The sequence below is a fragment of the Poecile atricapillus genome, chromosome 3 (genome assembly GCF_030490865.1).
Source record: "Poecile atricapillus isolate bPoeAtr1 chromosome 3, bPoeAtr1.hap1, whole genome shotgun sequence".
Lineage (NCBI taxonomy): Eukaryota > Metazoa > Chordata > Aves > Passeriformes > Paridae > Poecile > Poecile atricapillus.
Window position 1 is genome coordinate 69,906,821 of NC_081251.1, and position 12,179 is coordinate 69,918,999.

General features: G+C 38.8%; 1 protein-coding gene across 6 annotated transcripts in view; it reads right to left on the reverse strand.

Annotated features, from left to right (window-relative positions):
* Window positions 1-12,179, reverse strand: part of MTR (5-methyltetrahydrofolate-homocysteine methyltransferase) — a 52,254-nt gene that overhangs the window by 17,185 nt on the left and 22,890 nt on the right. For all 6 annotated transcript variants that reach the window (XR_009277251.1, XM_058835616.1, XM_058835618.1 and 3 more), the window contains 9 exons: window positions 11,496-11,636; window positions 10,677-10,862; window positions 9,915-10,094; window positions 8,845-8,961; window positions 8,604-8,744; window positions 6,072-6,161; window positions 5,309-5,461; window positions 4,635-4,742; window positions 1,768-1,868 (listed from right to left, as the gene is read on the reverse strand). Coding sequence is in view for 5 of the 6 variants with exons in the window: in XM_058835616.1 (XP_058691599.1) it covers window positions 1,768-1,868; window positions 4,635-4,742; window positions 5,309-5,461; window positions 6,072-6,161; window positions 8,604-8,744; window positions 8,845-8,961; window positions 9,915-10,094; window positions 10,677-10,862; window positions 11,496-11,636 (1,217 nt within the window). In the remaining variant the exon portion in view is untranslated. The remainder of the gene's footprint in view (window positions 1-1,767; window positions 1,869-4,634; window positions 4,743-5,308; window positions 5,462-6,071; window positions 6,162-8,603; window positions 8,745-8,844; window positions 8,962-9,914; window positions 10,095-10,676; window positions 10,863-11,495; window positions 11,637-12,179) is intronic.

The window sequence follows — 12,179 nt, forward strand, 5'->3', positions numbered from 1 at the left end:
TACTGCAAATTAAAGTTTAACTATTTATGAGCAATGCTTTCACAGAATCAGGGCTTTTTCTGTTTCTTACTCTAGCCCCTCAAGGAACAGACTGTGAGTAGACACAGCTAGGCAGATGACCCAAACTAACCAAAGAAATTTTCCATGGCAAATGAAGTCCAGCTCAGCAATAAAAAGGGAGAGCAAGGGACTTAGCAGGAGTTAGCCATATTTTGCTCAGTAACCGGCAGGACACCAGTCAATCCACAGGAGGTAAAAAGGGGATTGCCTTTGCATCACTTTTCTTTCTTTCTTCTTCCACTTTTCCGTCTGGTACTAAGCTTTTCTCCACCCACCATCTTCGCATCTTCCTTCCTTCCTTCCCATCTTCCTTCCCTCCTTCCCTTCCTTCCTTCCTTCCTTCCCTTCCTTTCTCCCCTCCTTCCCTTCCCTCCTTCCCTCCCTTCCTTCCTCCCCTCCTTCCCTTCCCTCCTTCCCTCCTTCCCTTCCTTCCTCCCCTCCTTCCCTTCCTTCCTCCCCTCCTTCCCTTCCTTCCTCTTTCCCATCTCACTGAGGTTGACTGAATGGAAGTGAGTGAATTGCTATGTGGTGCTGAGCCACCTACCAGCCTACCCACAGCAGTGGCATTTCTGAAGGTATCTGGATAATACAAAAATGTTTTGTGGACATCTTATCTTACATCTGGAATCTAAAATGATTCACATCAAGCTTGTTTGCCTCATTAAAGCATACATTTTATGAAATGGGACATTGAACTTCACTTTGTTAGCATTTTATTCCTATTAACCCTAAAAATTGCCAAGGTTTTTCTTTTTTCAAGTAAACCTCCCCAGCATGCTGATTTCATTCAGCCTCACTCATACTCATGGTGACAGAGAACACTATGGCTTCCTTTCAGTAAGTCTAAATAAAGCTCAAGAAAGCCTGAATCCAATCAACAGAATTTCAAGAGGAAATTAAATTGAATACATTGCATATATACAGCACTGCTACTGACTCCAACACTTTGTGTTTTAAAATAAAGGGATAATTTTGGCTCTTTTTAGAGCAAATGACAACCCAAAGTCAAAACTAAACTAAAGAAATGAACAGTAAGACGGAGTTCCAAAACCAGTTCAGCTTTGCACAATGTCTGACCCTTGAAAAGAACACTGATGAAAACATGACCATTCATTCCAACACTTGCAAACTCTTCTCCACGTACACAGGCCATGAAAGACCTGACTTTTCTTGAAGTTCTAAATTTTGAAGTTCAAAGACAATGAGAATCTCATCTCTTATTTAAGAAAACATACCTCAGCAAGTTTTTAAAACCCCATAGTTAACAAACAACATGAACACACTACAAGATTAATTTGAATCTTACAATACTATTTTTTCCAACACAACCCACATATAGTATTGCCTACTGCAACTGTCATATCTGATATCTTCAGACATTATAAAAAAAATCACAGTTATTATATTTAACTGATATAAAACAAATACAAAAATTCATGTTCTCATCCATATTCCAGTTGATGTTAAACTGCAGAATCACCTCAGATGTCAATAGGAAAAGCAGTATTCAAGGAGGAAGCAATACTTCCTCTTGCCTCCCCATTTAGTAAATAGCTGCTATGATCTGTGTTCCCAATCACAACCTAGGGAACAGAGGACAATTCCCAAGAAATGCCCAGCTCTGTTATCACCACAGCTGCAGCTAACAGAGGTACTAATTACTGACCCTTCTACAGTTGTGTTCCCAGCTACCTAGTCTCTCTTTACCTGAAGTTGTTGCAGCCCAGAACAACTCCCACAATGTTCTTGCCGATATCATGTACATCTCCCTTCACAGTTGCCAGTACTATTGTACCCTGGTAAGGATCCTGGAGGTTGAAGAAGTAGCAAGAGTTAAATTACTCAGAAGCCTTGGTATGTTTGAACACATCCTTCAACAGTGCAATCCTAATCCATGACCCAGACTTCTGTTATAGTACAAGTGACTGCAGAGTGTAGCACAGATAATACAGTAAGTATTAAAAACCATCTTAAAAGATCCAGGTAATGGAAACTTGTACATGAATTATTCTTACAAAATGCATGGATGCTACTCCAAAATCTGTTTGAAAAAACAAAATAGCAGATAAAACCATTTCCAATCAGGATAGCATTTTTTGCAGTGCAATAACTGAACTCCTAAGGTACTTCTGCTCCAAATATACACCTTGCCAATAAAGAGACTAAATATTTAGAACAAAAGGGTATGAATACTTAGAATTACATGTCTGTTTTTGCATCAAGATCAACCTTTTGATGCAATGCTGGGAAGAATGGCATATTAGTAAACTTAGAAGCTAAATTAGAGGAATTAGCAAAAGCAGAAAAGGCTTATTTTTATGCAACACAAATAACAAGGGAGTTTTCAGTGCAGTGATCAGGCTGCTTCAGACTACCCAAGCTGAACAAACAGGCTGCAGAAGGATCAACTTGAAGAAAGGAAGCTGTTCTGTCACAAGCAGGTCCTAGGCTAGATGGCATTCAGTCTGACAAAGGGTGCTGCCACCACGACAACAGTGGAACTTCCCACAGCAGCTCTCCACCAGGACACAGGACTTGGCAATACCTTTTTAGTTGTATAATCACTGCCGTCATTTGGAACAGCTCCAGGCTATAACAGTAGTATGTCTGAGTTACTGCAGCATCAGATGCCAGTAAGCAACTCCATAAATTGCACAGAATTTAAACAAAGCGGAAACCTGAGCATATTCTACATGAAACTACAAAATATTTTTCCAGACAGTATCTCATCTCCTTTGCACATGGCAGAACTGGATGACTGGATCCTTCTATGAAGGATGTTATATTTCTGGACATATAGAGTAGCTCTCTATTTCATGAGCCTACATTGCTTTTGTAGTTGCAATATTACAATTTAAAAAATCTTGGTATATTACCAAGAGCAATACTAGTATTTCCTGTGGTTCTAACACATTTGTTGAATAAAATCCCTGGGTGCCCACCAATGTTGCTGTTTACTAAAATCTAGTATCTCCCCAGTGTTTCTGTTTTACAGAAGGCCAGAGAGCAGAGGAGGCAAAATGGAGGTCTGTAAGTCAGCCATCTCAGTACATCAACAGAAAATTTTGCAGCTGAAAATATACTGCTGGAATGAAAGTGAAAAATAGGGAAAGAGATTAATCAAGGACTGGGAGAAGAACAAAACATGCTTCCCCACATTAGGTATCATATGTAATCATACCTAATAATTACTGATGTTTTAATTAGTGATTGATACCAAAAAAACCCTGGATTTATACATAAGAAAAATCTGCTGGGTAGCAAACAACATGGGCAACAACACATACCACTTTAAATAAACCCTATTTAAGGCACACTTATTTCAATTGTCTTAGGCAAGGAGGTCCTCAAGTTCTGGGCATACATCCAAAGGCCTTTTTTTTTCATTTTTGATAGAGATCTACAGCCACAGTTATTTATCCTCAAATGTAACTACCAACACTTTGCATTTCCTGGCAGTCTGTGACTAAAACTGTCCTGGAGGGTACAGTGGCCTGGGTAACATCAGACAGATCAGTTACCAGAGTCTATAAATTGTTTTCCTTCAAGCCAATGTACTTTGGGAATAGATGCAGCTCTTTTATCTCTTTCACTGATTGTCTATACAGTGGCATGTCTTTTTAAGAGGAAGGAACTACATCCCTTGCCCAGCAGAAGGCAGAGAAAGCAGGATGACAGAAGCCCTGCCTTTTCCCTCCTGCTCTCCTCAGGCACACAGAACATCTCACTCACTCTCTTAGAGTGTTTGCTATCTTTTTTAGAACCTCTCAAATTCCACTTCACTTCTTTTTAGCCAGAGAATTAAGTGCCAGAGGGTTCACAGAAGATTCTAATCCAATGCTCATGGAATCAATGGGGTAGTGATTTTAAACTATCAGAACAAAACAGAAGGTGTCAAATACCAGCAGTGTTATCTGAATTAAAAGAGAACAGCATGAGCTGGAGAGAGATGATGAAAGGTGATTCGTGACAGCCAGAGAACAGATTCACTTGAGATACAGCAGAGAAGACACCTTCACATCCAGAAAAAGTAAGGGAGAAGAGTCAAGGCATCCTTTCATTAAGATCACTCAGGTTTAATTATCAGGCCATTTTTCTTTCCAAATTATTTGCTGTATTTGTTACATTTATGCTGGACAATCACACAACAGATGCACACCAAATACATTGTACGATTTCAAGGGAAGAATTAGGAACCATTAAAAATTTTAAAGGAGAGTTATAGAGTTCACCAAGGGTAAAAGTATTAGAAACAAGTAGCAAAATCCATCATAAAGTTAGAATAAATAAACCAGAATTAAATGCATGTAAAAATACAAGAAATTGGTAACATTGACATAGAAGGCCTACAAAGGCTCAATGGCATCATTCAGAAAACTTTGTGAGCTTAGGCACACACAAAGAAGATTTCCACAAAATCTCCACTTTATGAACTTCAAACCTACTTCAAATTATGCCAAGATGGTCAGTTTGCATCAACTTTCCAGCATAATAAATGTAAATAGCAATAAATAATTTCTGTATTTGTCATAGCATTCTAGGAAAGAACTACAGCACAAAGGCCTGTATCTTGCCTCTTCTTCTGTGCTGCCTTGCTTGGCTCTCCTTTCCTCTCTTTCTTTTTCCATATAGGGAATAAGGTGGCCAACTGCTTTCTTCATAACTCGAGCAGACTTTATCACCTGCACAGATAAAGGCAGGGGCAGAATAAACAATAAAGACAAGGTATAGGAATAACCTCAGTTTTCTTTTAGCTTTCTCATTCAGGCAATAAATGAAACTTCATTTGCAGCCCCAGGTATTCAGATCATTCTGTGGCAGCAGGCTGCTGGCCTTACTGGGCTAAGGCTCCACACACAACACTTTCTTCCACAGTGCAGCCTCCCAGACCACTCACAACAGAACTAAAAGCCACAGATGAGCCCAGACTTGAAAGGTACTTAACACAGCAAATTTCATTTGGGCTTGTTTTCTCTCTTGCGCTTTTTCATGGGGTCAGACTTAAAACCGCATTTCAAATAAAGAAAAACACTCAGGAAGAACAGAAACAAACATCCAGGACAATCATACACAAAGAAAGTCAAGTTCCAAAGTAAAAAAAGAAAATGGCTGCTTCTCAGCAGTACCTGAATTTTTACAATTCCTGTGCTGTATCTGAAAAAAACAGCCAGTACAGAAAGTTTTGGCTACATTTTACAATGCTAGGTTTTGTAAAGAAGGAAAATATATGACATTATTTTCTCATTACCTGAGGCAGAAACATCTTTCCAGCACCAAAAAGATCACCAACAATTTTCATGCCATTCATCAAAGGCCCTTCAATTACATTTAGAGGTCTAGGATATTTTTCCTGATTTAATCTTGCTTCTTCTGTATCTGCAGTGACATACTTCTCAATGCCCTAAGGGAAAAAAAATAAGTTTTTTAACTTTCATTTAGTTGTCTCCTCCCCAGAAAAATCCCACAATGAAAGTACAAATAGATACTGTAGGTACTGAAAGTCTTTAAAAATACCTCATTGAAATACCTGCACTGAAAATAGGCTTGCTTAGGTATCAAAACACCACAGCTGTTAGGCAGATAAACACAGCATGTCCCCATTATCAGATTTGTTAATTTTTCTTAACTATGTCATCAGAGAAACCTAACACTCAAAGGTTGCTTCCACAGTGCAAGTGTCACTCAGTGCAGTACTACTAATGGATCAAAAAAAGCCTGGGGAAGTAAAAGGAGTATGTTCCAAAGTAAAAGCTGTATGTTTCTACCAACACCAGTGGGATAAAATATTAAGGGTCAAACACTTCAACTTCTGAAGTTTAAAGATACACCTCTACAGTTTTCTCTGTTATTCAAGTTAAATAGATCACTTGATTTATTATCCATTGTTAATTAATAGCTTGTGAAAAAATGGTAGCCGAAGAACTTTTAAAACCAAGTATGTCCCTTAAGGTCTGAGCTGAGGTCATGCCTCTGAGCACTGATGGGTAGGACAGATTTCTGCACAGATTCACCTTTATGAGAGCGTATTCCAGTCTTTCCTCCACAGAGCCTTTACGCCACTCATCAGTCTGTACAACTTTTTTTCCTCCTTGGGCATGATTCTGAAAAGAAAAAACATCCATAGGAACTTGCAAGCATAAGAAGTACAATTATGGACTTCACTTTTGGAAAAAAAAAGGATAGTTCCAAGTACTGACTCATAAAATAATTTTAGACTATTCAAAAGGTTTATATACATGCAAATCATGTTGCAAAGACCTGTGATGGAATACAGGCACCCAGGGAGTCTACATCCCAGTAGGTACACACCTCAGTGAAAAGGTAAACAAAATAATATTTTTTTAAAAAGAGAGAGCAGTTTGACAATTTTTATGCTCGTGAAAATGATGACAAGACTAATCCTAAGGGATTTACTTCTGGGAACATGTTTTAAATTGATTCCTGGCCCACACATTACATTTAATTTTTAAATCCTAATTAATTTGGCACTAATTCAGTTTCTGCTGGAAAAGGTTATGTTATTCTGTACCACAGATGTGTTTTCAATCAGTCAGCCTACAAAACTACTGTTTGTCACACACACAGACTGCCCCAAACTACCACATATCCTCCTTGTCTCATACTCATACTCCCATTGGCTATGAACACAGAGGCTAAAAGGGCTTCATAGTGCAAGAAAGTTCACAAGCACAACCACAGGAAGGCTTGTAGAAGAGCACCTTATCCACTAATTCAGCCAACACACTTCAGGCAAGTAATTTCTTTTCCTTACTCAGTTATTAGACGTAATCTGACATCTCTCAGGCCTTATGAACTTACTATACTTTTGAGTGCTCAACAGCAAGTTTTTAAAGATAACGCCACAGAAACAAGACCTCACTCATGGGAACAGAAAACAGAACAAGCTTTCAATCATGTTTATATAAATATTAGCTAATTTCACAGCTTCTTGTCGCCTAATCTTACTCCTCTCATATGTCTAGATTGTAAAGGGAATGAAAGAAGGAATAAAATGTTGCCTGGAGACAAGGTAGAGATGTATTGATTTTTAATTATATTAAAAACCTGACTGGACATGTCCCTGAGCAGCCTGGTCTTAGTTGGCCCCTGATTTGAGTAGAAGGCTTGTAGTAGATGATCTCCAGAAGTCTCTATCCACCTCAGGAATCACCTTATGTGATTCACTGAAAAGACACCAAGTGCTTTTCAACCTCTAGCCAGACAGTTTAACAAGGGAACCACACCAGCCTAAAAATAACCCATGACACTGTAAGGTGGACATGCAGGAATAACAGTGTTTGAGAATGTCTGCAATTATGTCATGGTAAATGGTTTTCAATCTCAAACTTCAAATGAAGACTGATTCCCTAAATCTGCAAGTATTAAGTTCCTCTTTTTTGCCACTAGACTATTTTACTCCCTCAGTAAAACTACCACCATGAATAAAAGCAGATTTTCCAACAATGGTTTCCCAAACCTGTAGACCTAATACTCATCATCCACTTTCATTTCTACTTTTAAGGCTTCACTTAAATTCACATTCAGTCTTCTGCAGGAACACTGCTCAACACTCCCTTTATCTTCCTTCCTCTTTATGCAATCTTGAATACCCCAATGATGCAACTTAGCTTAAACAGACAAGATCACTCCCAGGTAAATTGCTTGGACACCAAGCACAAGGGATAGTCTTCCTGTACTAGTTTTTAACATGTTGTCACTGTTACTATAAAGTATTCACCACCACAGGGCAAAATACAAACCAAGTGAAGGACAGAAATATTGCCTCCAGGAGCTACAAAACAGGCATGCAAATCTTGTGCACTTGAATCTAAGAGCCACCTAACTCAGAGAGATTTTTGCTGTATCTTCCATTCAGAAAAGAATTTCACCAGTTACCTTACGGACAATGTGTAACCTTTGTCCTTTACCACCACCATCACTAAAACATCTCAAAACACTGAACAGCTGATTCTTGATCTTGACGTTACATGAATTGGAAGTCTATGGCACAGCCACAAATCACAAGCAACTATTTCACCTTTTTTATATACTCCATGCAAACCATTACCACCAGAGAGAGAGAGGTTTACTCTTTGTCTCCCATAGTGCACTTGTCAATTAAGTTCCAGCACCAAGATCGGCTTGCTTACGGGATGGCCTTTTTTTCTGGTTTTAGTTTGTTTTTGTTGGTTTGTGAGGGTTTTCTTTGGGGCAAAGTTTGTTTCAGATTTTTACTTCTTATTTTTGGAGGGGTTGGTTTTTTCTTTAGAGAATGCCTATGCAGCTTGGTCTCCTGAAGCACATTAAGAACTCTGGTACAGGCTCTTCCATGGCGTAAAACTGGAGAGGTTTGATCTATCACAGGATACTAATTTTATTCTGTGTTAATAACTGAACCACTTGTAGTATCATTAGCAAATTCTTACACCCACAGTTAGACTGCCACATGCAGTTTATAGGCTGTTTTGCCTATTACCTGTAGGGAGGTGGTGAGGCTCAGGTACTATGCTAACTACTGTTCAAAGCTTAAAACAGGAAGTTACCTGAGCATAATGTAAAAGCTTTTCTGTTGCATCAGGATCTTTGTTCCAGATTAGATTCTCACACAGCTGTAGCAATTCCTTATGGATATCATCATACACAGGCAGATTCCCAGCATTCACAATTCCCATGTCCATGCCATACTGGAAAAAAAACCACACAGAATCCCCCAGACAAGGCTGTCAGACATAGCACTGCACATCTGCCAAGTGCAAACATATGGAAGCCAAAAGCACATCATACCTTAATCGCGTGGTAAAGGAACACTCCATGCATTGCTTCTCGAATGGCATCCATTCCTCGAAAGGAGAAGGACAGATTGGAAAGACCTCCACTTATCCTGGCTCCTGGCAGTGTTTCCTACAGGAATTGCACACAGATTTTTAGGAGAGTACTTTCCAAAAAGGAAATCTAAGTACAGCATTCAGTTCATAAAACAGCTGGTCCCTGAGCTCAGCGCATTGGCTATGCACCCTTTCTCATTTCCCTGGTCCAGATCCTTCTAGTTACTCAAATTCATAAAAATCAATTAAAATCTGCAGAAAAATTAACAAGTAAAGGAAAGATCTAGCAGCTACTGTAGTTTCTACTGTCACAGGTGGTATTCTGAACACACCAGTCCTCCCACTGCAGCATTCCGTATTTTCTCCATGCAAACCTACTTTTGGTTCTTCCTGTCCCCACTCTGCTGGAAACAGGAGCAGCCAGTCTGCCAGCCTGCATGTCTCAGAAGCAGGCTGCAGCTGAGCAGCTAAACTCAATCAAGGGTGCAGCCCCACTTCTGTGGTGACAAAGCAGTCTGTGGGGTATTCAGCCCCCGGCTGCTTCCGACAGAGTGTCTCCACATCAGGGTGCCTTGCAAAACACAACGGTGCAGTTTCCTTGGCTGTATGCAGGTGATGTCCTTCACTGCTATACTTCTTTACACATATTTTGGCTACATAAAAAGTCAGGCTGCTGAACAAATCCCTTCCACAGAAAAAGGAATTTTACTAATAAAAAGCAGTTTTATCATATCTTCAAAGAGGTCCTTTTAGCTTGCACATAAATGTGATCCTGACTACAGTACAAAAAATGGACTGAAATATATTTATAGAACCATCTGAAGTTGTTCTGCTGGAAATACAGCAATAGTGGGGAATGTTTGGACTTCAGAAGAGCAGTCCTCCTCACTAGGCTAAAATGCGTGAAATTTTTCTGTAGTGTTTTGTTGATGTTTGAAGGGGGGTGGGGTGTTTTTCTGTTTTATGGGAGTTTAGGGTTTTAAGTAAGCTCAGCAATATACTTCAAGTTAAAATAACCTTACAACTCACTTTAATGGTTTTAGTAGCATTGATAAAATTTATGGCATAAAGGTTATGTTCTTCCATTCCAGTTCCTATGGTCAAAATATTGGGGTCAAATATTATATCGTTTGGGTTGAAGTGCACTTTTTCCACAAGGAGATGATATGCTCTGGAACAGACTGCAATCTTGGTTTCTGTTTCTGTTGCCTAGTGAAGAAAAATAATTCTGACATGAAAGGTACAGACCACACAAAAAATAAACTCTCCAGAAATCATTTACAGCTCCAATGACTCAGGACTCAGAATGCGCACATGACAAATATTAGAAAAGGATTCTATATAACAATATTATATTTAAAATTCACCACCCCTATACCTGGAGTTTTCACTCTGCTTACAAAAGCAATCTCACTGCCCAATGTTTCATCATCCTATGCAAAGCTTAATATGTGGTTTTCAACACAACTAAATTAATTCACAAAGATTTCACTCTCGTGAGAAACAGTTTCTGAACTAAAAATATCGTTTATGAAGGAAGAGTTCAGCATGTCTGAATAGCAAGAGATGCTCTTGAACTAAAAGAGTTCCACTTAGGTCAGTACACAGATACTTCAAACATTTGAGCAGCATAAGAAATGCTTAAAAATCAGGGTCAAAACTACTGCTAAGGTTATATAGAACTTCTCTAAATCTACTGTGTCACTGAAACAAAACAACTTGGTCTTGAAAAAGAGGGAGAAAGCCTTACACTTCAGAAGAAAAACACCTCTGCTTTAAAGTGACACTCACCTGCCCCACTTCATCAAAAGCCATAACAACCACAGCTGCTCCATATAATTTAATTTTCCTCGCTTTCTCCAGAAAGTCCTCCTCACCTTCCTTTAGACTGATGCTGTTTACAATACATTTCCCTTGGCAACATTTCAAACCTGCCTCAATCACTGAAAAATTTGAGGAGTCTATGCATAATGGCACCTGTAAATAACAGAGAAGTAAGCCAGGAGAGCACACAGAAGTTAGGAATTACAGTTCTATGTAGTGTTTGTCCATTTGGACATAAAAATGCACACAACATTAATCAACATTTATGAATAAAAGTTTTCCCATGATATTCAGAGATGCATTTTGCTTTAAATGGAAATCTCAGAGCAAACTTATTTCAAGAGCTTCCATGGCAGTTCCATTACATATCATACAGAGATCTCTACTTCTCCCTGTAATATCTTGTGTTTCCGATTTAGCTACTCATTTTTAGAGAAAGCACATTGAAGAACTGTATTTTAAAGCCATTCTATATCCATAGCAACTTTAAGTTTTGTGGCAGGCATTATGCACTGCCAACATATACATTATGGCTCATAACTGTTCCAGAATGAACCTGCATTCAGCTTTTCTAGCCAGAGAAAAGGACTGGCATATATTTATGTGAAAGCAGACAGAAAAGCCTCTGTTTCATCCAAAGGCCTTCCCTATTACAGTATCACTTCCTCTCAGGAGACAACTACATCTGCCTAAGCACATAAACTGGTTATTAAATGAAACTGTATCAACATCTTCTGCATGCAGTTTACAAGTCAGTAACATGTTCTTTATTGTGACAATTACAACCTTTGCAATATCAGGTTCTGAAGAAATCAAGTTACAAAATCTGGTCATTGCAGTAGGGCCATCCAACATCCCATCATCCATATTTATGTCTAGAATCTGGGCACCCATCTCAACTTGCAATTTGGCAACACTTAGGGCTTCCTAAAGAAGAAAATAAAAAAACAAAACAACATTGAGAAGAAAAAAATCCTAGTTACTCTCAGGATAACATTTCACTTCTCCAAGCTAAGCATGCAGTCAAAAATTTATAAGACATCCTATAAGAAAATAAGGAAATGGTCTGTGATGTACAATACAAAACAGTTGATAATATGGAACAACTTATAATTTGTTTACAGAACATGACATCAGAGACCTGATGTGCTGGTAGCATCACCAACTGTAGAGAGTTGGTCATATGCTTAATTGAATAATTTAAGATTTGCCTGGTAAGAAGGACTTGTGACTGCACAAGACTACAGGAAAATACAGTCTCTGTGATGGTATGAAATAAGGGCCTTGTATCACAAGCTCAGGTGTTTTGTAACACAGGATACCTAATTTGTAAGGCTGTTCAACACTTTTGCCAGCTGCAGAATAATCACAAGCGCTAAGAATGAAAACTAAAGCTCTTCCCCCAGCCTATTTAAATATCTGAACACCATATCTATTCACTTTCTCTTTCCTGTCATTCTGCAGAGTCTC